General features: G+C 47.7%; 1 protein-coding gene across 5 annotated transcripts in view; it reads left to right on the top strand.

Annotated features, from left to right (window-relative positions):
• The window catches only part of AKAP12 (A-kinase anchoring protein 12), a 113,455-nt gene extending 93,507 nt beyond the window's left edge, over nucleotides 1-19,948 (top strand). For 3 of the 5 annotated variants that reach the window (XM_008263684.4, XM_070073414.1, XM_051854237.2), the window contains 2 exons: nucleotides 11,880-16,851; nucleotides 18,888-19,948. In XM_008263684.4, the coding sequence (XP_008261906.3) occupies nucleotides 11,880-16,851; nucleotides 18,888-18,891 (4,976 nt within the window). In that variant the 3' untranslated portion in view covers nucleotides 18,892-19,948. Of the gene's footprint in view, nucleotides 1-6,303; nucleotides 6,646-11,879; nucleotides 16,852-18,887 lie in introns of those variants that run through there. The other 2 variants (XM_051854236.2, XM_070073415.1) reach the window with 2 other exon arrangements.
• The last annotated feature ends 7,657 nt before the right edge of the window (nucleotides 19,949-27,605 follow it).

The following is a 27,605-nucleotide window of genomic DNA, read 5'->3' as shown; positions in this document are numbered from 1 at the left end:
GAATTAGTTAAGTGTCCAAGGTCTCTTGCACATTTGGGATTACTTGTTTGAATGCTGGGGTCCTCTTTAGTAGTAGACTGTTTGAGGAGGATTGGGTTTAAATCCCACAGTCTGAGAATGGGACTACTTAGGGACAAGTTTTCATTTCTGAAAGGAGGGAACATCTGTCGCACACTAACCTTCCCCTCTGCCTGGCTCGTGCTGAAATGTGTGCAGTGGAACCTGGAGTGTGAAATGACTGTCGGCATCACATACTTTCCCCATTCCCGAAGCCTCGATGCCTCCCCTCCCGTGAGCCATGATATAGCTTGAGAACCAGAAAATAAGTGATTTGACACCATGATGAAAAAGACGCCCCTGTTCCCACACAATCTCAATGACAGGCCTGAAAAAAAAAAAAAAAAAAAAAAAAAACCTCTTGAATTAGCAAAATGGTTTTCCTGTTTTCTCTGAAACAGATTGTCGGGATTCACTGATAGTAATGATTTACAAATTTTGTGAAACAGCATGAGAAATTAGGGCAACATTAGTCCTTATCGCTAAGGTAAACCGAGGGGGGAGGGCTCCTCCAGCGGTGGTGCACGCTCCTTCTGGATTGCAAGTCAAAAGCACACCCTGCATGTGGCTGTTCGCAGTCTGCTTTGGAGGCCAATTGGTTGTCAAGCTGACTTGTGGGATATGGCCTGGATACCTCTGCACCTGCTCATTTGATAATAATAATTAGCACGTACGGAGCGCGGGTGCTCTGTGGAGGTTTTCATGTATTCCTCATGATAATCCTGCAGAAAGGGGCTAGTTCGCCTCCTTTTCATCAAGCAGGCATCTCGTGGGTTCACAGCTCGTGGGACGCCTAACCAGGTTTCCCTCCTACAAGACCTGTTTCTTGTGCAAAAGATGTAACGCTTGCTCGGTGATGCGCAGACGTTTAGGGCCCTGCAGTGAAAGATCCCTGTGAAAACCAGAGCCTACGATGATGTCACCTCGCGCTCCTGTCCAGGGCTTGGCTTCTCTGAGTCTGAATCCTGGTTAATCACCTCCACATGGAGGATTTGTGCTTAATGAGCTTTAGAACAAGGGGAGTTGGGTGTGTAGGACAGGAGGGGTTAGATGTAGAATGCAGAGAATTCCTGGAAGAATTCCAGAACAATGCTTACAAATCTTTGGGGGGGGGGGGGTGGAGTTAATCAATTCCAGATGTCCCAGTAAACCGTCCTCCTGACGGTCCTGGTTATTGTGAGCCTGGAAGAGGTCTATTACCTTTTTTCTTTTTCTTTTTGCAATATTGTACTTAACTTTTCTCTGCCAGGAATGATGATGTTATGTCACCAAAATACAATGAGAAACTCTGGATGAAAACACGAACATTTTGTAGCATAATTCAACATACTCCTTAAAAAAAGTTTTTTTTCTTTTAAGCCCCTAAAGCTTTTTAAAAGGAAACAAGTTATAGCATTATTTCTTCATCTCCAAGTATCTGGAAGAGTGGAGAAAGGTGAGCTGAGGTGCTGTGGGGCCGGTGCCCCGTGGCAAATCAGGGCCTTCCCTGGCTATGGGATCACAGAGCTTTTGATACCTTAGTGGGAACTGTGGGTATTTTCACAAGAAAAAAAGTATATTTGCACACACACACACACACACACACACACTGTGGATCTCCTGGGATTTATTTTCTAAGTGGTGGTATTTCTTACAGGTCAATGTAGTAGAAAATAACGTCTTAGTGTGAGACTCCTGAAAATTCTGACAAAATGGGATTTCTGTGCTGCAAATTTCAACTTTTGTTTTTTCATGTGAGAGAGGGAGTGTGTGTGCATGAAAGAGCTCTCGTTCACTGGTTCTCCTCCCAAATGCTCACAAGAGCTGGGGTAGGCTGGGCTGGGTCTGGTGGAAGCCAGAAGCTGGAACACAGTCTGGGTCTTCGGCTTGGCGATGGGGGCCTGACCACTTTCCCCTGCCAGCCTTCTGCATCTTACACACTTAGATGCACCTGCTGTGGACTCTGCCTCCTAGAGTATGTGCAGAAAATTAAGATGGTGGGTGTTGGCCCAGTAGTTAGGATGCTCACGTGCTGTACCAGAGGGCCAGGCAGCAGTTAATGCCTGCCCCTGGCTCCTGTCTCCAGATTCCTGCCGATGCAGACCTGGGGAGGAGTGGTGATGGCTCAGTAACCGACTTCTTGCCACCCAACAGGAGAGCTGGATTGAGCTCCCAGCTCCTGGCCTCATCCCCAGCCAGGGGCTCTTGTGGGCATTTGGGGAATGAACCAGAGGACGGCAGCTCTCTGTGTCTTTCTGTTCCTCTGCTTCTCAAATAAATGAACAATTTTTTTTGTAAAAAGGAAATTAATTGAATGATAGCCTTTTCTTTCTTTCTTTCTTTTTCTTTTTTTTCTTTTTTTGACAGGCAGAGTTAGTGAGAGAGACAGAGAGAAAGGTCTTTTTCCATTGGTTCACCCCCCAAATGGCCACCACAGCTGGTGCGCTGTGCCAATCCAAAGCCAAGAGCCAGGTGCTTCCTCCTGGTCTCCCATGGGGTGCAGGGCCCAAGCACTTGGGCCATCCTCCACTGCCTTCCTGGGCCACAGCAGAGAGCTGGACTGGAAGAGGAGCAACCGGGACAGACCTGGCACCCTAACCGGGACTAGAACCTGGAGTGCCAGCGTTGCAGGCGGAGGATTAGCCAAATGATCTGCAGCACTGGCCAATGATAGCCTTTTCACCATCATTCTTAAAATCAACTTTTTTTCCAACTGATGTTTTCAACACACAGACACTGTCCCACACAAGCATATGATCCCTGTCTCCACCCAGAAAAAGGGAATAAAAATATTTGGTTTCTGTGGTGATGTTCTTCGGAGATGCACGACACGTGTGATGTTGCTTGCACTAATGCTTCTAGTGGGAAAATCTGTTGGCACGGAACGTGCCTGTAATGCAGTGTCTGGGGTGTACAGAAGGCTGTGGGGGTGACCACAGGGAAGGACTGCGGGCCTGTCCCCACCCTGCTAGGCATCTGTAGGGCAGGAGGAAAACAGTGGCTAGCAGGACCGGGTGAGGAGGGGAGTAGCTGCCTGGCCCGGTGGACGCCCTGGCCACTCCCATTTTGGGCATCTTTGATCCCCAGGGAGATGGCAGAGCTGTTTGTGGCAGGACCCCGGCACTGGTGAATCCGTGGGCATTTGGGTGGCTTGCTGGATGCATAGTGATGTCCGTCCCGAGCATGGCCCCTCTCTGTCCTGCCAGGATGGTGATTGTGTGTTGGTGACAAAGGCCCACTCTGAAGCTGGTGGTGGCTGGGGAAGGACTTGTTTGGGGGCCAAAAAAAGGGAACCCCTGCACCGATGATGCTTTGAGGTTTAGGCTTTTTGATTTGCTGCTTCCTGTTGGACCAATCTAAGGCAGAGAATTCCATGGGGGAGCTGATGTGTCGAAAAGCATAGCACAAGAGGGAGGTTTTGAAGCCTTAAGTTAAAAGTTGGTTTTTTTTTTTTTATTTATTTATTCAAAAGAGTTACACAGAGAGAGGGGAGGCAGAGAGAGGTCCTCCATCTGCTGGTTCACTCTCCAGATGACTGCAATGGCTGGAGCTGCACCAGTCCGAAGCCAGGAGCTTCTTCTGGGTCTCCCATGCAGGTGCAGGGGCCCAAGGACTTGGGCCATCTTCCACTGCTTTCTCAGGCCATAGCAGAGAGCTGGATCGGAAGAGGAGCAGTCGGGACTAGAACCGGTGCCCATATGGAATGCTGGCGCTTCAGGCCAGGGCGTTAACCCGCTGTGCCACAGCACTGGCCCCAAAAGTCAGTGTTAATGGAAGGTCTCCATGAAGTGTAGTTGTGCCTGGATTCTACTCTGTTAAGTGTGAGCTCGTGAACATGAACTCCCTTGTCTGGAAGCTGTCTCTATCATTGTTTCCCAAGATTTACTTATTTATTTATCTGGGAGGCAGAGTGACAGGGAGAGACAGACATCTTCCTGTCCACTGGTTCAGTCCCCAGATGCCTGCAACAGCCAGGGCTGAGCAGGTCCAAGTCAGGAACCAGGAGTTCCGTCCTGGTCTCCCACGTGGGTGGCAGTGACCCTGAGTACTTGAGCCATCAGCTGCTGTCTACCAGGGTGTGCATTAGCAGGAAGTTGGGCTGGAAGCAGAGGCAGGACTCGATCTCAGGCACTCCAGTATGGGACGTGCATGCCATAGAGGTGGTGTAACTGGCTGTGCTACAGCACCTACCTCGTCTCTCTCTTCCTGGTGCCCATATGGGATGCCAGTATCACAGGTGGAGGCTTAACCTGCTATGCTACAATGCTGGCCCCTAGATTTAAAATTTTTAAAAATTTATTTGAAAGGCAGAAACGGGGGGCTGGTTCACTCCCCAAATGCTTGCCATATTGAGGCCTGAGCAAGTCCAAAGCCAGGAGCCCAGAAGTCAATCCAGGTCTCACCTGGTTGACAGGGACTCAAGTACTTGAGCCACACGTCACCTGCTGCCTCTCAGGTTGCACACTATAGTGGGAAGCTGGAATCTGAGGGGAGTCCGGTCTTGAACCTGGCACTCCAATATGGGGTGTCAGGGGATGTCACAAGTAGCATCTTAACCAAATGCCTGCCTCTGTTAATTTTTTTTAAGTAATAAAAAAACATACATATTCATGAGATACTGTGTGTGTGTGTTTAGTGCATTTAACTGACTCCCTGTTTGCTCACTCAGCCACAGATCGTAACTCACCCAGAATCAGCAAGCAAGGGGCACGTAAAAACATCTTTTCAAAGGTTTCTGCTCACCACAAACTGGATGGGAATGATGGATGGAAAATGATGCTGGGGTCACCTGGGGAATCTGCCTCCAGCCAGATCTGGGCAGTGTGGCGTGGTTTTGGTGCACTGGATACAGTAGAGCTGGGGAGAGCAGAGGAAGCAAGGAGGGGAAGTGCACCAGCCACCTTTTACCTGCACTGGGTCCACAGTGGGGGAAAGGACCTGCATCTCCACAAGTAAAAAGAAAGCAGGCAGGAAGCTAATGGGAGATGTCGACGCCCCTTCACTCTCCCAGCAGTGCTTCTTCTGGAATTCAGGGGTAATAGGTGCAGTTGGACATCCATCTTAACGGAATCTCCAAGCACACCTCCACTTGGCACACAGTAGGTTTCTGCAGCTTCTTCCAGCCTGAACGGCATGAAAAGCGGCAGGTAGGCAGCCACACGCTGCTCGATGCTGCCCTCTGCTGTTCAAAAGCCTGCGCAGCGGTTCGGATGGTGATGTGATAGGGTGCATATTTGTGCCAGTGTTTTGATCTGGAACGTTGCTGTAGCCTTTGCCTTGAGACATGGATGTATTCTAAGCATATTGTCTCCTCTCCCCTTCCTACCCCATCCCTCAGTCTGTGTGTGGTTCCCCCTGATTCTATTTGGGTTGCTCATTTTTACACAGAACACTGTAGAGCCCTGCTCAGGGTGTTGCATGCAAGGCCCATCTGTCCCTCCTAGGTTGATGCTGAGGTTTTACCCATTTCTCCCCCTGTAGAACTGGTTTTCCCCTCTTCCCTTCAACCAATAAGCCTGTAAAGATCCTGCTGCCACACACCTCCCCCTCATCTAGCACGCCGTCACCTGCTGCCTCCCAGGGTGTGCATTAGGGAAGCTGGAATGGAGACTGGAGCCAGGACTCAGGCCTGGGCACGCCACTGTGGGATGTGAGCATTGCTGCCCTGTGCCGGTGCTTGCTCCAGCATTACGCATTTGAGGTGCTTCTGGGTCTTTGCATGGCTCGACAGCTCATTTCGTGTTAATGCTGAATAATATTCCATTGTCTGGATGTTCCACTGTGTGTCCATTCAACTGCTGATGGCCATCTTTGTTGCTTCCAAGTTTGGGCAATGGTGAATAAAGTGGCTGTAAACATCTCTGTGCAGTCCTTGGTATGGAAGAAAGTTTTTTCAGCTCATCTGGGTGAATACCAAGGGGCTCTGACTGCTGGGTCACACGGCAAGAGTCTGCTTAATACGCCGGGCTCACCTGCGAGTTAACTGTACCGTTTGTGTAATCAGCGCTGCCGGTGTTGCCTGGATGTAGTGACCAGGTGAGCTGTACCCTGATGTTCGTTCAGAACTTAAAGCTTTTACAGCTCAGGTCCACACACAGCTTCCTGCCATGCCGTGCGCCTTGGCTTTGCAGTGTGGACTTCAGAGCTGACCACGTGATGGGCGTGGCGGGTAAGAGAAGCACCTTATGCACCGGGGGTGAAGATGGTTGGCAGGGATCGGGCAGGCCTTTGGCCAGGACTGGTTCTGCTCCCCTGTATGATGCACGAGTCTCACTGGGAGCCACACCTGTGGCGGCTTGAGTAGCGCAAGGGGGGCCGGCCTCTGTGACGTGCACGGCGACCCCCACGGACACTCCCGTCAGCCGCGTGGCCGGTGCCTGCGGGGCACAGTCTGCGCCCAGCGATGGGGCAGCCGCGAGGGGCAGGTCGGGCCTCGCGGGCCCCCGTCCGGCTGCACCTGCCCCGGCCGGCCGCCGCGCGCCATGCCCTGGTGGAGTAACCTTTGCTGTGAGTAGCGGGCGCCCCCCAGCGGCTGTTTGCCTTGCCCGGGCGACTGCAGGCGCGGAACCCGGGAGCGGCGAACGTGGCCTTTAGTGCCGGCCAGACGCGGTGTGTGGGTTTTCCATCCTTCTTCCTTGTCAGGGGGAAGTCACAGCGGTAGGGTGCAGCGAGGGGGTAGGAAGGGACGAGAGCCTGGCGGCGAGCCAAGGGTGGGATGCTGAATGGGACGGAACAGGCCTTGCGCACTGCGTGACATGATGGAACCTGGGCGGGCCGTGCTGTGGTGTAGTGGCTGTGACGCTGGATCTCTGGTGAGCCCGACTCCTGTCTCAGCTGCTCTGCTCTCAACCCAGCATCCTGCTAACGGGCTGGAAAAGCAGTGGTTGAATCCCTGCACCAGGTGGAGGACCTGCACGGAGTTCTAGGCTCCTAGCTTCCCGCTGGCCTAGTCCTGGTCCTCGAGGCCTTTTGGGGAATGAACCAGGGGATGGAAGATCTTTTTTTCTCTGTGTCTGCCTCTGTCTCTTACTGTGCCTTTCAAATAAATGAACTAAACTTTAAAAGGCGGGGGAGAGGGCAGGCTTCCATGTGGATTTGACCGAGTGGGCAGCCATGGTGAGTGCACATGGTTGGGGCAGATCATGTGCAGGTGTGCAAGGGCAGTTGCCTTTCCCTCTGGCATCTGATTTGAATGGCCTTGGCTGCCAGAGCAGGTCGTGTAGGAGCCTGTCCACAGGACTTGAACCATTAGGTGCCTGACAGGTGCTTGATGGTGTGGTGGAAGCCGTATTCCACGGATCAGGGTCTCCCTGTCAAGTCTGTATGGCTGACTCAGGGCCCTGCTCTCTGTGTCCAGCCTATGCAAGGAGGGGTCCTCCAGCAGTAGCTCTTAGGGTTACTTAGAGCCAAGAAACAAGGAACCAGTTGACCAGTTAGGATTTAAATTCCTGTATGCCTTTTTTTTTTTTTTAATGTGCTCAGTTTGTCACTCACTCTATAGAGAGAACATGTGACTATTGCTTAGCTATACTGAATTATGTTTGGCGAAAACAATATCATCTTTGGCCCCCTAGGTTTGACTGCAAATATTTCAGTTCTCCTAGAATGAAAAAGGAAAAAAAGAAGTATTTGTGGGAACAGATTTGGGAGATGGAGGGAGAGTAGTGAGGGGAAGTGGTGTGTGTAAACACCTGCTCTCTCCTACGATGTTAGCAGCGTTCATTTGTAACCTCAGCTTCATGGCAGGATACTTGCCTTATATTTATATACTTATATATTTTATCTACTTATTTATATACTTATGTCTTATATTTATATGCTTAATGCAACTGTGCTGGAAGAGAGTTTGTTGTTGGAGTTTGCCATTCTTACCCAGTATGTTCCCAGTGATGGCATCCACCATTTAAAAAATGTCATCCCTTGTGTTGCGTTAGAAGTGTGTGCAGAAAGTATGCTTTTATAATTGCGAGAATTTTAAATACTGCATGGAAATGTTCAAGAAATTCTTAGATTTAACTGGGAGTCGATCACAATGTTGATGTATAATAGGATCATATGGGGAACTGGAGCTGTGGCATAGCAGGTTAAGCCGCAGAGTGCCAACATCCTATATGGGTGCTGGTTCACGTCCTGGCTGCTCCACTTCCGATCCAGCTCCCTGCTAATACACCTGGGAAAGCAGTGGAAGGTAGCCCAGGTGCTTGGGCCCCTGAACCCACATGGGAGACCCGAATGAAGTTCCTGGCTCCTGGCTCAAGCCTGGCCCAGCCTTGGCCGTTATGGCCTTTTGGGGAGTGTCCAGCAGATGGAAGATCAATCTTTCTCTCTCCCCCTCTCCCCCTCTCCTCTCCGCCTCTGTGTCTCTGTAACTCCACCTTTCAAATAGATACATCTTAAAAAAATAAGAACAAATGGGAACCTAAAGCATTCTCACCTCAGGAGATGGTACATGCTTTAAAAAGGAATGCTGCTGGGGCAGGTATTGTGGCACATACCGGAATGCTGGTTCGAATCCTAGCTGCTCCATTTTTCATCCAGCTTCTTGCTAATGTGCGTCCTGGCAGGCAGCTGACAGTGGCTTAAGTACTTGAGTCCCTGAGTCCCTGATACATGGGATGGAGTTCCTGCCTCCTGACTTCGGCCTGGACCAGCCCAGGCCTGTTATGGCCATTTGGAGAGTGAACCAGCAGATGGAAGGGATCTCTCTCTCTCTCTCTCTCTCTCTCTCTCTCTCTGATAAATCTTTAAAAAAGAAGAATTACTCTCAATTCATTGGATTTTTTTAAAAAAATGTTATTCAATGTGTTGTAACATCAATGTCAAAATAATTTTATACTTCAAATTTTGGTCAGTGGGCGTTCCTTCCAGCTGGCCCTTGTGCCTTTTTTTAAAAAATATTTATTTATTTATTTGAAAATCAGAATTACACAGAGAGGAAAAGAGAGGCAGAGAGAGAGAGAAAGAGAGAGGTCTTCCATCTGCTGGTTCACTCCCCAGTTGGCTGCAATGGCTGGAGCTGCGCTGATCTGAAGACAGAAGTCAGGAGCTTCCTCCAGGTCTCCCAAGCAGGTGCAGGGGCCCAAGGACTTGGGTCATCTTCCACTGCTTTCCCAGGCCATAGCAGAGAGCCAAATCGGAAGTGGAGTAGCCGGGACTCGAGCCAGTGCCCACATGGGATGCCACCACTGCAGGCAGCAGCCTTACCCGCTATGCCACAGCGCCAGCTCCCCTTATGTTTTTTTGACACACCCCCACCATATTTGAGCTCCTTGCTTCCTTCCTCTTTTTAAAATAATTATCTGACAAATATTTTTTATTTTTTCTGAATATTTTACTTATTTTTGAAATAACATTAATTTAAATTATAGTCAAAAGCTTAATCACTCTACTGTCTTGAGTGCAGTAAATAAAAAGACCATAGTCCAGCAGGAAAATAGGCAAGGGCTATAAGCAGCAATCAAAGGAAAAGATATTCAACTTCTTTCAAATTTTAAAAGTCACAAAATCATTAGAACTCTAGTAATGTGTAATTCCTATGAATTTATTTGCCAAAGATTTAAAACATCACAAATCATGGTGCAATGGGTTACGTTACCTTTGGCAATGCTGGCATCCCATATGGGTGTCAGTTCATGCCCAGCTGCTCTACTTCCAATCCAGCTCCCTGTTAATGGCCTGAGAAAAGCAATGGATGATTGTTTGGTTCCCTACGGTGGCTGGCCACTTTTGAGGAGTGAACCAGTGGATGGAATCTCTCTCTCTCTCTCTCTCTCTAACTCTTTCAAATAAATAAATAAATATTAAATAAATAAAAACAAACCAAAGTTTGAGAAAACACTGTATTTATAGCAAAATTGACACACATGGGCATTTGCTTTTTTGAAATTAAAAAAAATTTAGTTCCCACATAGAAGGAAGAATATGTGGCATTTATCTTTCTGTGTCTAGCTTATTTTGGGCAACATGATGTTCTTCAGTTCCTACCATTTTGCTGCAAATGATAGAATTTCATTTTGTTTTATAGTGGAAAATATTAGCGCGCGCACACACACACACACACACATACACCCCACACCATATTTTCTTTATCCATTCATCTGATGATGGACGCCTTGCTTGATTCCATATTTTGGCTGTTGTGAACAACGCTGCTATAAACATAGTGGAGCAGATAACTCTTTGATACAGTGAGTTCATGTCTTTTGGATATATACCCAGCAGTGGGATTGCTGGATCACAGGGAAATTCTGTTTCTAGTTTTTAAAGAAATAGCCAGGGGCTGGCACTGTGGTACAGTAGGTTAATCCTCCGCCTGCGGTGCCGGCATCCCTTATGGGTGCCAGTCCTTTAGGTTTGTAAAATACATGGAATGTTTCTGGAAACAGACACAAGATGCTTAGCAGTGCCTCTAGGGTGGAAGACTGGGTAGGGTGTGGGCGGTGTGTCAGTGTGTCATTTTGTACTGTGTATTTGTTACCTTTTCCAAAAAATATATAAAATTTAACTTTAAAAAATACAATGAATAGCATATACTAGAATTCACTGCTCCCATAAAATAGATCCAGCTCCACTTCCGATCCAGCTCTCTGCTATGGCCTGGGAAAGCAGTGGAGGATGGCCCAAGTCCTTGGGCACCCACATAGGAGACCCAGATAAAGCTCCTGGCTCCTGGCTTCAGATCGGCACAGCTCCAGCCATTGTGGCCATTTGGGGAGTGAACCAGCAGATGGAAGACCTCTCTCTCTGTCTCTCCCTCTCACTGTCTGTAACTCTACCGCTCAAATAAACAAACAAAAAATCTTTAAAAAAAAAAAAAAAAGGAATCTCCATACTGTTTTCACAGTGGCTGCACTAATTTATATTCTTAACAATGGTGTATAAGAGTTCTCCTTTCTCCACATCCACATCCTCACCAGCGTTTGTTGCTGTCTTTTGTATAATAGCCATTCTGACAGGGTGAGGTGACATCTCATTGTGGTTTTGATTTGCATTTCCCTGATGGTTAGTGAACATTTCCTTTCTGTCACAATAAAATGTTCCTCATACTTTCTATGAGCCCGCCTGGAGTATTTCCAAGGAGTTCAGTTCCTTTAGCATTGTGCTGCTATTTAGCTTACTCATCTAACCCAATATAGAGAGATATTTCATAAATATATTTATATAATATATAGATTTTCCTATATCTCTCAGACTTGATAGATTCTATTTTGAAATCTGGGGTATGAAATGTGATTCCGTTTTACCTTGTAACAGAAGATAATGCTGTCTGGTTGATCACCTGATCACTCTTAGTGAAGTTTGCCTCCTTATGTGTAACTTTTAACTTTTATTTGAAAAACTGACAGAATCTGCCATGTGCAGGTTCAGTTATCAAATGCCTACAATAGCCAGGGCTAGACCAGGTGGAAGCTGGGATCCCAGAACTCTAAGGTTTCTCACATGGGTGGCAGGGAACCAAGCACTTGAGCCATCACCTGTTGCCTCTCAGGGTGCAGGTGAGCAGGGCCCTGGAGTCAGAAACAGAGTTGGGGACTCAAACCCAGGCACCTGATATGGGATGCAGGTATGTGTCAAGTGGGAGCTCAACTACTGTGCCAGATCGTGGCGCCTAATGTTTTGCTAGTTGAGTCTGTTTACATTCCCTTTGACAGGGAACAGAAAGACCAGAGGTGGTACCCTGGAACCTGGAAGAAGCAGACATGACCCAATCTGTTAAGAGTAATAGCTATCTCTAAGACCCTTTCCTGACATTAATGAGCGTCTTGATGGATGATTTAAAACGTTTGATTTTCTTGAGTCGTAATCCTTTTTCCCCTTCTCTCCGCCCTCCCACTTGTTAACAGTTGGACAGAGAGAGTCTGAAGATGTGAGTGAGAGAGACTCGGCTAAAGAAATGGCTGCAGACTCGGCGGTTGTTGGAGACATCACCAAGGATGGGCAGGAGGACATGCCTGAGATCATTGAACAGATCCCTTCTTCAGAGAGCAATCTGGAAGAGCTAGCTCAGCCTGCTGAGTCCCAGGCTAACGATGTTGGCTTTAAGAAAGTGTTCAAGTTCGTCGGCTTCAAATTCACCGTGAAAAAGGATAAGACCGAGAAGTCTGACACCGTCCAGCTGATCACTGTCAAAAAAGACGAAGGGGATGGCGCAGGAGGGTCCATTGGGGCTGGCGACCACCAGGAGCCCAGCGGCGAGACTGGGGAAGCAGCGTCCAAAGAGAGCGAACTGAAGCAGTCCACGGAGAAGCCGGAGGACGGCCCGGTGCAGGAGCAGAGCGACACGGGCACTTCGCTTCCCGCCGAGGCTGGCCCAGTGGCGGAGGAGGGCAGAGATGAAGAAGGAGAGGACAAGCGAGAGAAAGAGCCCACCAAGTCCCCGGAGTCTCCCAGCAGCCCCGTGGCCAGCGAGACAGCATCACCCTTCAGGAAATTCTTCACTCAAGGCTGGGCCGGCTGGCGCAAGAAGACCAGCTTCAGGAAGCCCAAGGACGAGGAGCCGGAGGCCGCCGAGAAGAAAAAGGACCAAGAGCCGGAAAAGGGAGACGCACAGGAGAACGGACACATGGAAGGCGGCGCTGAGAAAGCGTCGCCGGCCTGCGAGCAGGAGCAGCCGCCCGCCCAGGAGCCGGACGCCGCCGGAAGCGCGGCTGAGGCGAGGCTGTCGGCCGAGTACGAGAAGGTCGAGCTGCCCCTGGACGAGCGCGGCGAGAGAGCCGCTCCGCTGGCCACGGAGGTGTTCGATGAGAAAGACGAAGTCTTCCAGGAGGTCGTCGCCGAAGTCCACGTCAGCAGCGTGGAGAGGCCGCCGGAGGAGCCAGAGGCCGAGCGCCAGCCAGAGGCCGCAGAGGCCTTGCCGCCTGCAAAATCGCCCGAGACGAGCGCCGGACCCGACGACGCCGAAGCTGCTGAGGAGCCCGCAGAAGCGTTGGTTCCTGGCGCGGACCAGACCCAGCCGCCGGAACCCAGTCCTGAGGAGAAAGTGCTCGCAAAGCCCCCCGAGGGCATCCTCAGCGAGGCGGACGCGCTGTCCGCCCAGGAGAGGGCCAAGGTGCAAGGGAGCCCTCTGAAGAAGCTGTTTACCAGCACTGGCTTGAAGAAGCTCTCCGGAAAGCGACAGAAAGGGAAGCGGGCGGGAGACGAAGAGTCGGGGGAACACAGCCAGGCTCCCGCGGAGTCCCCGGATAGTGCCGACGAGCAGCGGGGCGAGAGCTCTGCTTCCTCGCCCGACGAGCCGGAGGAGATCATTTGTGTGGAGAAAGGGATGGCGGAAGGACACCAGGAAGGGGACGCTGAAGAAGGAGCCGTTTCCGACGGAGAGAAGAAGAGAGAAGGTGTTACTCCCTGGGCTTCCTTCAAAAAGATGGTGACGCCCAAGAAACGCGTCCGGAGGCCTTCCGAAAGTGACAAAGAAGACGAGCTGGACAAGGTCAAGAGCGCCACCTTGTCTTCCACAGAAAGCGCGGCCTCCGAAATTCAAGAAGTCAGGGCAACAGGCGAGGAGCCCAAGCCGGAAGAGCCCAAGCGCAAGGTGGACACGTCAGTCTCTTGGGAAGCTTTAATTTGTGTGGGATCGTCCAAGAAAAGAGCAAGAAAAGCATCGTCTTCTGATGAGGAAGGGGGACCCAAAACGACGGGTGGAGACGGCCAGAAAGCAGAGGAGGCCGGGAAAGACAAAGAAGCAGGGTCAGATGCCATCCTCACGGGTTCCCAAGAACGTGATCAAGGGCCAGGGAGCTCCTCGCCTGAGCCAGCTGGAAGCCCCTCTGAAGGGGAGGGCGTTTCCACCTGGGAGTCATTTAAAAGATTAGTCACCGCCAGGAAAAAATCGAAGACAAAAATGGAAGAGAAAAATGAGGACTCTGCTCCAGAACATTCAGTCTCAGATGTTGAACCTGGGAAAGAAGAATCTTGGGTTTCGATTAAGAAATTTATTCCTGGACGAAGAAAGAAAAGGCCAGATGGGAAACATGAACAGGCTACTGCTGAAGATGCAGGGCCAGCAGACGCCAACGAAGATGACCCTGATGTCCCAGCCGTTGTGCCTCTGTCTGAATACGATGCCGTGGAAAGGGAGAAAATGGAAGCACAGCAAGCCCAGACAAGCCCAGAGAAGGCTGAGCCAATGGCTGTTGCCGTGTCCCAGGAGCTCAGTAAGAGTCAGGTTCATACAATAATGGTTACTAGCGTGGAAGAAAGATCTCCTTCTTGGATATCCACTTCAGTGACAGGACCTCTTGAACCAGCAGAAGAGGAAGCCACAGCACCCATGGGGGAGGAGTTGGAAAAAGAAGTCACTGCAGAAGAAGGCCCTGAGGTTCCCAAAGCTGTACCAGAGAGTCCAGATGCCTGCGATGACACAGTGGTTGGTGCCAGGGAATTAACTCCGGGAGCTGTGGTGGCAGTGGAAACTGCTGAGGTGTTTGCTGCCGAAGAAACCACCGAAGCATCTGGTGCTGAAGAGACCACTGAAATGGTGTCGGCAGTTTCCCAACTGACTGACTCCCCCAACACCACAGAGGAAGCCACCCCTGTTCAGGAGGTAGAAGGTGCCGGGCTGGACATAGAAGATCAAGAGAGGCGGACTCATGCAGTTCTACGAGCAGTTGCAGAAAAAGTGAAAGAGGAATCACAGCTGCCAGACACCAGTGGCCCAGAGGACACAGTTCCCACCTTGCAGAAAGTAGCATCGAAAGCACTAGAGAAGGTGGAAGAAGCAGAGGAGGACTCTGTGGAGGTGGATCTGAAGGAAGAGATACATGTAGACTTGGAAGGACACATACAAGAAACTACAACAGGTCATTTTATGCATGAAGAGGTGATTGTGCAGACCACCACTGAAAGCTTTGGAGAAGGTCCTCAAGTCATAGAGAGTATAGGGTCTAGTGAGCTGCTTAGAAGCACTTGCCAAGCTGAAACCTTAGCTGAGGAAAAAACCCAGGAAATTATAGTGGAGCAGGCTGTTCCCCCTGACCCCACTGAAACCCTTACAGACAGTGAGACGAATGGAAGCACCCCTGTGGCGGATTCTGAAACTCTAGATACAATACAGCAGGTTGAGGTCATGGAGCTCCATGAGGTCGCAACTGGCACCCAATCACAGATCATAGAAGCAGAGGCCGAGTCTGTACCGAAAGAGAGCCCTCCGGTACCATCTACTCTTCAGTCCCAGGAAGAAAATAAAGAACAAACAAAAATGGAAGAAGTTCTAGAACATTCAGAAGAAGAACCATCAGTGGAAACTGCACCCATTCTGTCCGAGACTGAGGCAACACAAGAGGCCTGCCAGTTTGCTGATGAAATGAAAGACAAAGGAAGTGAGGTGTCTGCAGACATAGATGTAACAGTTGGGCAGGAAAAGGCAACAGAAGTCCCCTTCAAAGAAGAAGTAGTTAAAGAAGCAGAGTGTCCAAATGATGCTAATCTTGAACTCAAGGGTCATGCTAAGTCTCTTCCAAGTCCAGAGGGGAGAGAGATGAAATTTGAAGTAGAAAGTGAGGAAAGTGAAGCAAAGCCAACCCAGGTGAGTGAAGAGAGACTTGACCAAAAAACAACTATTCCTACGTCCACAGAGCTCTCCAAGCAGCTGGTTCAGACAGATGATGTGACCGTCACAGACACAGAAAAGGAAGTGAGTTTAGAAGAAAGTCCTGCTTGCCTAGAGCAAGAGGAGGTAGGATGTGTAGAAGTTCAAGTTCAAAGCTCTGAGGCATCATTACCTCTTACAGCTGTAGCAGTGGAGGAGAAGGTCTTAGGAGAAACTGTCAAGATTTTAGAAACAGGTGAGACTTTGGTGTCTGCAGGTGCACATTTAGTACCAGAAGAGAAATCCTCTGAAAAAGATGACTTGATGACTCAGCCAGGAGAAGATGCTGTGTCCCCAGTGCCTGATGCTCAGGCAGAGTCGATACCAGTGATGGCAGGTGCTGGTACTGAAGAAGATGTAAGTTCTGAGCCAGAAGGAGACAAAACCACATCACAGAAGTGGACATCAGAGGAAGATGGTGAGCAGGTGGCTTGTGAGGATGTCAAAGTGAGTGCAGCGCAAGAGGAAGGGGTGAAGGCTGAAAATGAGATTTTGGAACTTGAGAGTGAGAGCAGTAAACTTGTCCAAAACATCATTCAGACAGCTGTGGACCAGTTTGTACGCACAGAAGACACAGTCACTGATATGTTGACATCTGACTTGCAGACAGAGGTGCACCAGGTGACAGTTGACAGCCAGGCAGCTGGACAGAAACCAGAGAAGGCAGGCAGTGACCATCAGGTGTGTGCACAGGAAGAAACACTTGTTCTTGAAGCTGCAGAGGAGTCAGAGCTCAGTGCAGTGGGACAGGTGCATGCAGATCCCTGCAGAGTTGCCAGTGCAGCTTCAGAGACCATCCTGACCGGTGAGGTAGACAGTTCCAGTGTCAGTGACCAGCAGCTTGAAGAGGAGATTCTCACATCCAAGGACGAGGAGGGCAGCACCACAGCACTGTCTGTACCAAAAGAAGAGGGTCAAGCTATGTTAGGAGAAAGAACAGAGAAGTCGCAACTGGAGTCCAAAGAAGGCGAAAAAGGTGATGCTGTCTGTGACCCAGAGAACCAGAGCTCAGCCGTGGCACACACAGATGCCGCAGAAGGCTTAACCAAAGAGTCCTCGGATACAAATGGACCAAAACTCAAAGAGATGGAAGGCACCCAGGAAGTAGAGTTTCAGGAAGGAAGAGTGCATAGTGAGTCAGACAAGGAGATTAAAACCCAAATGCAGGAGGAGACACAGAAACAGGAGATAGAGCCAGCAAAGTCCGAACTTGCAGAAGCCCAGAACATCGTGTAAGTAAGCTTCATTTTCTCCTAAAATAATTTTTCTTCTTTCAAATCTTTAAATAGCAAATTTGTTATAAAGAAATTGGGGGCTGGCGCCACGGCTCATAGGCTAATCCTCCACCTGCGGCGCTGGCACACCAGGTTCTAGTCCTGGTCAGGGTGCCGGATTCTTTCCCAGTTGCTCGTCTTCCAGGCCAGCTCTCTGCTGTGGCCCGGGGGTGCAGTGGAGGAAGGCCCAAGTGCTTGGACCCTGCACCCACATGGGAGACCAGGAGAGGCACCTGGCTCCTGGCTTCGGATCGGCATGGTGCACCGGCCAACGGCAAAGGAAGACCTTTCTCTCTCTGTCTCTCCCTCTCACTATCCACTCTGCCTGTCAAAAAAAAAAAAAAAAAAAAAAAAAAGAGAGAGAAAGAAATTGGGAGTTCAAATAATTATGATTTTATAGAGAGCCTTCAGTTTGGGAAATAACTATTGACTGGAGTCAAAGATCTAGGATGGCTTTTGTTTTTTTTAAAGAATTATTTTATTTATTTGAAAGACAGTTACAGAGAGAGGTAGAGTCAGAGAGAGAGAGAGAGAGAGGTCTTCCATTCTGTTGGTTACCTCTTCAGATGACCACAGCCAGAGCTGATCTGATCTGAAGCCAGGAGCCAGGAGCTTTTCCGGGTCTCACATGCGGGTGCTGGGGCTCAAGGATTTTGGCCATCTTCTACTGCTTTTCCAGGCCATCAGAGAGCTGGATCAGAAGAGGAGCAGTCGGGACTCGAACCGGCGCCCATATGGGATATTGGCACTGCTGGCTGGGGCTTTAACCCCCTGCACCATAGTGCCGGCCCCAGGATGGCTTTTGTTCCTTTCAGAAATTTCATTTGGGATCATTGATATGGAAATAAAGGTGCCGTGGTTTTTTTTTTTTTTTTTTTTTTTTTTTTTTTTTTTTTTTCCCACCTCATGTGACTGCTTTCCAAGAAAATAAAGGGGCATGTCTAGGGGGAGGTGTTGTTCACTCAGCACTGTACCAACTAGCTTGTTTGTTGAGTTTTGTTGTTGTTATTGTTTTAATGTAGGAGCCAAAAGTAGGTTTCTGTCAGACTGCTTGAAATTTCACTTATATTTCTTTGCAGGAAGAGGAATGGTGAATTTTTTTTTCACCAGCAGTATAAGCAAGCATTTTTTAAAATTTTTCAGTGAACATGGTGACCATGACTGTGCTACTGCAGCCATTAGTTTTGTAGTAGCGCAGCATAAAACAATATGGGCTTTTATCATGTTTCATCTTTAAATGTTAGATCATGGGGCTGGCATTGTGGCAAGGGGGGTTAAACCTCTGCCTGCAATGCTGACATCCCATATGGGTCCTGCTCCTGATCCAACTCTTTGCTAATGTGCCTAGGAAAGCAGTGGAAGATGGCCCAAGTACTTGGACCGTTATACTGACAAGGAAGAGTGGGATGAAGCTCCTGGCTTCAGCCTGGCCTGGTGTTGGCCTTTGCAACCATTTGGGGAGTGAACCAGCAGATGGAAGGTCTCTCTTTAACCCTGCCTTACAACTAAAAAAAATAAATCTTTTTTAGAAATGTTGTCACACAGTTTGCTTTTGATTTTTAATGTATTTTCATTTTTTATTTGAAAGCCAGAGAGACCTCCCATCTGCTGCTTCTTTCCCCATTTGCCAGCTATAGCCAGGTCTGGGCCAGGCTGAAGCCAGGATACTGGACCTCCATCCAGGCCTCCCATGAGGGTGGCAGAAGTCCAAGCACTTGAGCCATCATCTGCTGCCTCCTAGGGTGCACATTATCAGGAAGCTGGAATCAGAAGCAAAGTGAGGACTTGATCCCAGGCTCTCCAAGATGGGATGCAGGTGCCCCAACTGGCGTCTTCACTGCTGTGCCAAATACCTGCCCCATCTTTTTTCATTTTAGCAGAGTTAAACTATGGTATTGTTAGGGTTCCCACCTGATGCAGTCTACTTTCCCAACTACTCTTTGGAGAAAAGAGAGGAAAAAGAGATTGATTTACTGTGGTTCTTCCTTCTACAGCTAAGCTCGGTGTGTACTCGCAAGAGCAGACTGTGAAGACGGCTGGTGGAAGAAAAGGAGTGCTGCTGCTACTGAGACTCAAGACCAGTGTTGGAGACAGCGAGCTGGGAGAGCAGCCCATCCTCTGCTCTCGCTTCGGGAGAGCCCGCGACAATCCTGAGGCCGCATCAGGAGCTCCAGCCTTTTAACATTTCCTTTTTTCAAGACCCTCCTGTTATTTTACCTTGATACCATATAATGTTTCTGATTTAAGGTCCTGAATTCCTAACCTGGAACTGGAGTTGGCAATACCTAGTTCTGCTTCTCAAACTGGAGTATCATTCTTTGTGTGCGTGTATGTTTTATGTAACCCTCCTTCTGTATCTAGTGTATATTTTTTTTTCTTAACGTTTAAGGAAATGTGCAGGACAGTACAAGCCTTTTCTACCACCCAGTAGGTGATGGGGCATGCACCCATAGTGAAACCTCGGAAAGCTTCGAGCCTCAATTATAACATGTGAAAAACAGAGCTTCCTACAAGTAACATTCCTGATCGGCAGGTGCAATTCTTATTTTAAAAAAATCCACTATTGATTATTAGATCTATGCTTAGTAATACTCTGAAATTGGTCACTTTCCTATTATGCACAGTGGGCTAAAAATAAAAAGCATTTTGAAGTGTGCAGAATGTCGCATTGTTACTGTGAAATTTTTCTTTCTAGTCCAGCAGAATTTGGAAAGAAACTTTTTTCAGTGGTGGATTAACATCTTTTCTCCTAATTGTAATGGCTGTTCGGACAGATGAGTGGGCTGAATTCCTAAGGCAGAGTCGTGAGATGTTTTTCATGTGGTGAAGAAAAGAACTGATTGTAAGCTTTTGGTTTTAAAACTCTCACGTGCTGGGCCACATTCACACACAGAGAGGAATAAGTCAAGTTCTTTATAAATGGTATTTTGATAGATACTGGATTGTGTCTGTGCCATAATTGTACTCCTTCTTTAAGAACAATGTTGCATTATTATGTTCATTTGGATAAATTGTCATTTGACAACTGGTTTAAATAAAATATTTGTTTCACTTAGCTTTTCTGGTTTATTAGATACTAGGAAGCCTGGGAGTATGTTTAGTGTGTTAGGATGGTAAGATGAGCGCAATGATGAGATGAAGATTATAATGACGAGATAAGCCGGAAGTTTCTAGTACAGTCAACCACAGGAAGACTCACTTTGCGCTGGTTTGAGCTGAATGTCTCAGAGGCAGTGGAGGCACAGAAGTTTCTGTTGAAATGAACCAGTAGCTTTTCAGACTGGCGTTGCTGATATAATTCTACCATCTGGTAATTCTTGAGTCATTTTGCTGCATTAATACAAGTATTTTTGGTTTCTAACAATGACAAATGTCTCTAGAAACAAGGGTTTAATAGTGAAAATCCCTATCTAAATGATCATCTTGGGAAATTTTTTTTAAATGTCAAAAATCAATGAGTCATGCTGACACATAAAGCACTTTGTCAGACAATTGTCACATAAAGAACAGTTTGTCATCCATCTACATGTGTGAAGTTCCACTTTTTCACAGATACGATGGGTCTGACATATGTGCTTAAGTTTTACTCAAACTCATCGCTCAAAGTTGAAAATTAAAATTTTGACTGTCAATTGATGATCTTTAAAGCATAACATTTCAGTTATAAGTAGTTTCCCTAAGTTAGCAAACCCAACCACATAATAATTGGCTCTATTAGTAAGACACCTCATCATACCTGTGTATGGGCTTGTAGTCAGAAAACATTTAATACCTTCCTAGGAGTTATTTTCATATGTATATCATAGCCACTTGTGTTTGAATATTCAATGTTAAAAATCTCCAAATTAGAACACTTTTTTTTTCGCCAACTGAGACTTTAACAAGTGCTAAAGTCAATTTTTGAAGATCAACTGAAAAATACTGGAGATGCTGGCAGTTTATAAGGGATTCATATTGATTAACTTTGTCTCTGGTGAGAAGACACATTGTACTGTTTGCGACAGATTCAACCCTTGTGAAGTTACATTTCCTTGCCACATTAAGCCAGATGCTTCTGGTCTCCACATCGGCTTTTCTGTGGTGTTCTCAATATCTGAGTGTGTCGTGAATTGCTTCTGTGCAAGCTCTCCATCTGGGTCCATTGTTTCATTAGTACATGGAACACCAACAGCAGCATGAAATACAGTCCTGTTTTGTAATTCTAAAGCTGTTAATTGATGAGCATCATAATCAAGTGTCAACTGCAGACATTGAAGCAAGTGCCTCAATTTTGCTATTTTTGGCATCACTGTGGAACCATGTACAATTAAGGGCAATGCAAGACTTGTAAACTCTTTTGCTTCTTGTAATTGAGGAATATTAAATGTTCCTCCTCAGGTGACTTTGTTTATGGTTCCCATGTGTTGCCTCTCTCTGTATATAGATATTGTTCTGATATTTTCTTTTGATGTTTGGAGCTAAAGATAGTCAAGGGCTTGGAATTTTAGCTTTCAGTATAAGCTTCAAGCTTAGCAGTTACCTCTAGTGCCAGACAATTTTTGATTCCTAGTTTTGTTTGGGGGCACATTTTCATTTCTCTAAATAAAATGCAATCTAATTAAATGCCATGGCTCTTCTTTCTGTAATTTCACCTGGATTCATCACACATGTTTTATCTTCAACTCTAAGCCAGCCTTTGTGAGGCGGTCCACAGAGTCCTGGGAGTTTGAAGTGAAGATTTATAAATGAGATAAGTGTGGATACACTAAAGTCTTTGCAAGTGGTTTTTAGCCTTTTGGTTCCCAGGCCCCTTTAATAGAACCTGGGGTCTGTGGCTGACCTCTGAATCCCCCAAATACAGTTTTATATACAAGTTTTGGATCATCACAGAAACCCCCTCCGAAATGGCGAGCAATAGCCAGAGTGAAAGTTAGACCCCCTTTGTCTAAGAATAGGACACGGTCCAGGGATCCGCACATGGTAAGAGGTTGGGACCTGAACATAAAACCAGTATCACGGAAATCCAAATCCAAAACTCTCTCTCTATTGGGATTCTTGAGCATCTGATGCAAGCTTCTCCTCACTACCAAATCTCTCACTGCCTCCAGTCTCTGTATTTGGAATTAGGAAAACAATCTGTGCCCTCTTCCACATATGAGATGAGAAAGCTACAACTTTTAAGTGGCATCATGGGGCTGGGCTAAGTCATTCAGGACATGAGGATACCATAATGGCAAACACTTTTCTTTTTCTTTTTGGACAGGTAGAGTTAGGCAGTTAGAGAGACAGACCGAAAGATCTTCTTTCCGTTGGTTCACCCCACAAATGGCCGCTATGGCTGGAGCTACGCCGATCCAAAGCCAGGAGCCAGGTGCTTCCTCCTGGTCTCATGCAGGTGCAGGGCCCAAGGACGTGGGCCATCCTCCACTGCCCTTCCAGGCCACAACAGAGAGCTGGACTGGAAGAGGAGCAACCGGGACAGAATCCAGCACCCCAACCAGGACCAGAACCCAGGTGCCAGCGCCACAGGTGGAGGATTAGCCTAGTGAGCGGAGGCACCGGCCTGTTTTTTCTTTAAAAAGGATACTGTCACAACTTAATGCACCCTCATCACCCCCCTCCTTTGTTTTTCAGTGCTAGAGAGAGCTTACATCCACTAGTTCACTGCCCAAATATTCTGCCACAGCCAGGGGTGGATAGGCCAAAGCTGGGAGCAGGGACTTGGTTCATTTCTCCCATATTGGTGGCAATGACCTACTTACCTGAGGCATCACCTGCTGCTGCTAACAGTGTATACATTAACAGGAAGTTGGAACTGTAATCAGCTGAAACTCGAACCCACCCATTCAGATATGGGATATGATATCTGAACTGCTAAGCCAAATGCCCACACCCCTCCCCACCTTTATTTTGTACATCTGGACGTCAGAATTGTGTCATCAGAACCTTGTCAGACAATTGTCACGTGCACTGTTGTCTACCGGAAAGTTCCACGGCTTTTCTAGTGTTCCACATTTAGGAGTGAAGTTGTCTTAGAATACTGCATACTCGTCTGTTGCTTGTTGATGTCAAGAGTTTTTTAAAAGAAAGATTGATTTGAAAGAGAGATCTTTCATCCACTTGTTCACTCCCCAAATGGCTGCAACAACCTGAGCTGGGCCAGTCCGAAGCCAGGGACCAGGAGCTTCTTCCAGGTCTCCCACAAGGGTTCAGGGGTCCAAGGACTTGGCCCTTCTTCTACTGCCTTCCCAGGCCATAGCAGAGAGCTGGATCGGAAGAGGAGCCATCGGGATACAAACCGGCATCCACAGGGGATGCCGGTGCCTTAGGCAGAGGTTTAGACTACTACGCCATAGCGCTGGCCCCTAATTCTTAACCTTGTGCTTTTCCTTGTTTATTCTATTAATCCCAACAACTTGGTATAATTTGTGAACACAGAGGCAATACTGAAAATTAGGCCAATTTTAAAACTGGAGCTTGCTCTAACTGAACCCTATTAGCTTCAGGTGCTTACCTAATTCCTAGAAAAGCAGATGGGTTTGCCTTTTGAAAATGACACCTAAACATAACAAGGGTTCTTCAGAAACAATAACTGTAGGGGATTTGTCCTAGGACATCAATAACATGGCTTAGCAGGAAAGTGATGACTTTCCCACGTGAGTCCAGGCAGTGCTGGGGGCTGAGATGCTGCCCCACTCCGCCTCCTGTACTGGCTGCCCCTGTATTAGGTACCACAGCGGCTAGGGGTTATTGGTATGTAGCATGTTGAGGTCAGAGCTGCCTGACATCCTGCAAGGCATGGACTAGTCTTGAGAAAGGAGTTTCTACCTAAAATGCCAGTGGTTCCCAGCTTCTACAGAACTAAGGCTGGAGTTTGGGAAACTAACTTTGCACATCCTGTTAGGATCATCCAGGCAAGAGCTGATAATAGCCTCTAGTACTGTGGCAGTTTGGTTGGGGAGCCAGGGGCTAGATCAAGAGCTATTAGGCAGGATGAACGGGACACAATATTGGAAGACTGTCGCATGAATAGCATGAAGTAAAGAATGAAGATTCTAGGCTGGCGCCCGGCTCACTAGGCTAATCCTCCACCTTGCGGCGCCGGCACACCAGGTTCTAGTCCTAGTCGGGGTGCCGGATTCTGTCCCGGTTGCTCCTCTTCCAGGCCAGCTCTCTGCTATGGCCTGGGAGTGCAGTGCAGGATGGCCCAAGTCCTTGGGCCTGCACCTGCATGGGAGACCAGGAGAAGCACCTGGCTCCTGCCATCGGATCAGCGCGGTGCGCCGGCCGCAGCGGCCATTGGAGGGTGAACCAACAGCAAAGGAAGACCTTTCTCTCTGTCTCTCTCACTGTCCACTCTGAAAAAAAAAAAAAAAAAAAAAAAAAAAAAAAAAGAATGAAGCTTCTGCATTGCAAACCTGGCTAGGGAGCCACTCACACAGGCCACAGAGAGAGAACAGATTTGGAAAAGTTCAAATTGAGAGGCCTATGAGATTCAGGGCAAATGTGGAGTTAACAGGTGAACACACAAACAGAATAAAAAAGTTTGGGACTGTATTAGTCCACTTTTTGTTACTATCGCTAAAGTACTCAGGAGGAGCTTCCTAAGAAGGGAAAGTTCTATTTCAGCTTATACTTCGGAGATTACAGTTCAGGACTGGGTGATCCCTTAGTTCAGTGACTGATGGTGGATGCTCATGCGAATGTGGAAGGAACGACCCCATGGTGAGCCAGGAAACAGAGTGAGAATAGCTATACTGCACTTGAACTCAAAAGAATCTCCTTGGAGGGCACACCCCAATGACTAAAGACCTCCCACCAGACCCATCTCTCAGGACACCAGGATGGTCAAGTGTCCACCCTCGATCTATCAACCATTAGCATCAAGACATCAGAGTTGAAGCATCTTGCAAGAGTTTTGGGGAGACAAGTTCTACTCAACCCAGGAAGAGACATCAACAGCTTTGTTGTCTTCTATGTCCTTGGAGACACATAGATGAAAATAATACACACAGATCCTTGCAACATTTCTTAAAAATTCATGTATAAACTTTGGCTTGTTGACTGAGAAAGACAAGGATTTAGAGTTCACTTGCCCTATCTTAACCCATTCATTTCAGTGTATCTATTAATCTATCACAAGATCTTCATTATGAAAATTCTTTATAAACTAGAAAGCAAAACGCACTGTAATGCATTCATACCAGGAATTCAAAGAGAGCAATTTTGGTGAAACTTTCCACCAGAAGCAACTTTATGGCTGCTGCTCTCTCAGATATTTTGGTTTCTTCAGAATAACAGCTCTGGTCTTCCTTAAAATTATCTAAGTGTATGTCACATGCAGACATACTCTCAGTTAAAGGGGCAACATCCATTTTGCAGGTCAGCTGCATCTGGTCTCGTTCCTCCTCCTCAGCTGCCTTTTGGGCATTTGCAGCCAGCTAGCACAGCTCCTTGAGGGCGGGGGACATCAAGTAGGGAGGAGGCGGCCGCACCTGCAGTCTCCTGGCCACTCCCACTTCCCTGCAGACCACGTGTTGCTCAGACCGTGGGTTCTCAGGCCGACTGCCTGCCCCTTGGTCTGCTTATGAGCATCATTTTCCAACTGGAAATAGAGAATTCTGTTGTCTGTTTTCCTTCGCTAAACCGGTCACAGAGGGGTGGGCATTGTGGCACCACTGATTAAGCTGCTGTGTGCTTCCTAAGGGTCATTGGAACTGCTGCGCCAAACACCTACCTCTACAGGTGTATTTAAGGGGCTCATTCCAGAAAAGGAAGATTAATTGTTCTGTATGAATATCACAAGGTAATTGACTTTTTATTGGCTTGAGGATTTTTTTTTTTTTTTAGATTTATTTATTTTACTTGAAAGTCACAGTTACACAGAGAAAGAAGGAGAGGCAGAGAGAGAGAGGGGTCTTCCATCTGCTGGTTCACTCCCCAATTTGCTGCAACACCAGATCTGCACTGATTCAAATCCAGGAGCCAGGAGATTCTTCCAGGTCTCCCACGTGGGTGCAGGGGCCCAAGGACTTGGGCCATCTTCTACTGCTTTCCCAGGCCATAGCAGAGCGCTGGATCAGAAGTGGAGCAGCCGGGACTCAAACCGGTGCCCATGTGGGATACTGGCACTGCAGGCGCCGGCTTTATGCGTTATGCCACAGCACCGGCCCCTGGCTTGAAGATTTCTAAAACCAAATCTTGCCTGCAGATGAAACAAACACAATGATCCTTTATTCTAGACCAAGACAGAGGACTAAAACCAAGCAGCATGTAATTTAAATATTCAGAGGGTTCTGAAAATTTTCATAAAAATCCAAGTATCAACTTGAAAAACAGGTTGCATTCCATGACAGTAAATTACAAGCCCATACAAATAAGGTGGTTTTAGAATTCACTCCTAGTGAGGAGTCTCCCTCCCCATCATATTTCCCAACCAAATTGCAGGAAGCCGCTTACCACCCATTTTTTTTTTAAAGATTTATTTATTTATGTGAGAGGCAGAGTTACAGACAGAGAGAGGGAGAGAGAGATAGACACACACATAGAGAGAGCTTCCATCCCAAATGGAACCATTTGGTTCACTCCCCAAATGGCAGCGACAGCCAGAGCTGGGCTAATCTAAAGCCAGGAGCCAGGAGCTTCTTCCGTGTCTTCCATGGGGTGCAGGGGCCCAACTTCTACTGCTTTTGCAGACCATCAGCAGGGAGCTGGATCGGAAGTAGAGCAGCCAGGACATGAACTGGGGTCCATATGGGAAGCCAGAACTGCAGGCGGAGGCCTAACCAACTATGCCACAGCAACAGCCTCCACCCAGCTTCTTAACTGTAGCAGTGTAGTGTTTTGTCTGAAATTTTGAACTAAAGGGGCCACTCTTTCTTGAAAGGCAAACTTTTTTTCTTCCAAAGATTGATTTATTTATTTGAAAGGTAGAGTGACAGAGAGAGACAAAGAGAGAGAGAGAGATCTTCTATCTTCTGGTTCTCTTTCCAAATGGCCACCAACAGCCAAGGCTGGGCCAGGCTGAAGCCAAGAGCCTGGTACTCCATCTAAGTCTCACATGCAGGTGGCAGGGGCCCAAGTACATTAACTGTCTTCTGCTACCTTCCCTGGCACACCAGCAAGAAGCCGGATCAGAAGCAAAGCAGCCGGGACTTCAATGGGTGCTCATAGGCAATGTAGGCCTTGCAGGAGGTGGCTTAACACACTGAGCCAAAACAATGCACCCCCCCCACTTTTTTTTTAAGATTTTATTTATTTATTTGAAAGTCAGAGTTACACACAGAGAGAAGGAGAGGCAGAGAGAGAGAGATCGAGAGAGAGAGTGAGCGAAAGATCTTTCATCTGCTGGTTCACTCCCCCATAATTGCTGGAGCTGCGCTGATCTGAAGCCAGGAGCCAGGAGCTTCTTTCAAGTCTCCCATGTGGGTGCAGGGGCCCAAGGACTTGGCCCATCTTCTGCTGCTTTCCCAGGCCATAGCAGAGAGCTGGATCAGAAGAGGAGCAGCTGGGACTTGAACCAAAGCCCATATGGGATGCCGGCACTGCAAACAGCATCTTTACCTGCTACACCACATCGCCGGCTCCAATACTGGCCCCTTTTAATGACAATGCTTTCTTCCCACCAAAGACTGATTTCCTATGGCAAAACCGTATAGCACTTAACAAGATCTATCTTTAAGCAACATCTGATGAATGAATGAATGAATGAATGGAGTCACTTGTTTTCCTTA

This window comes from Oryctolagus cuniculus, chromosome 5 (genome assembly GCF_964237555.1).
Source record: "Oryctolagus cuniculus chromosome 5, mOryCun1.1, whole genome shotgun sequence".
Lineage (NCBI taxonomy): Eukaryota > Metazoa > Chordata > Mammalia > Lagomorpha > Leporidae > Oryctolagus > Oryctolagus cuniculus.
The sequence above is the reverse complement of the archived record's forward strand: the minus strand, read 5'-3'. Positions and strand labels throughout refer to the sequence as shown.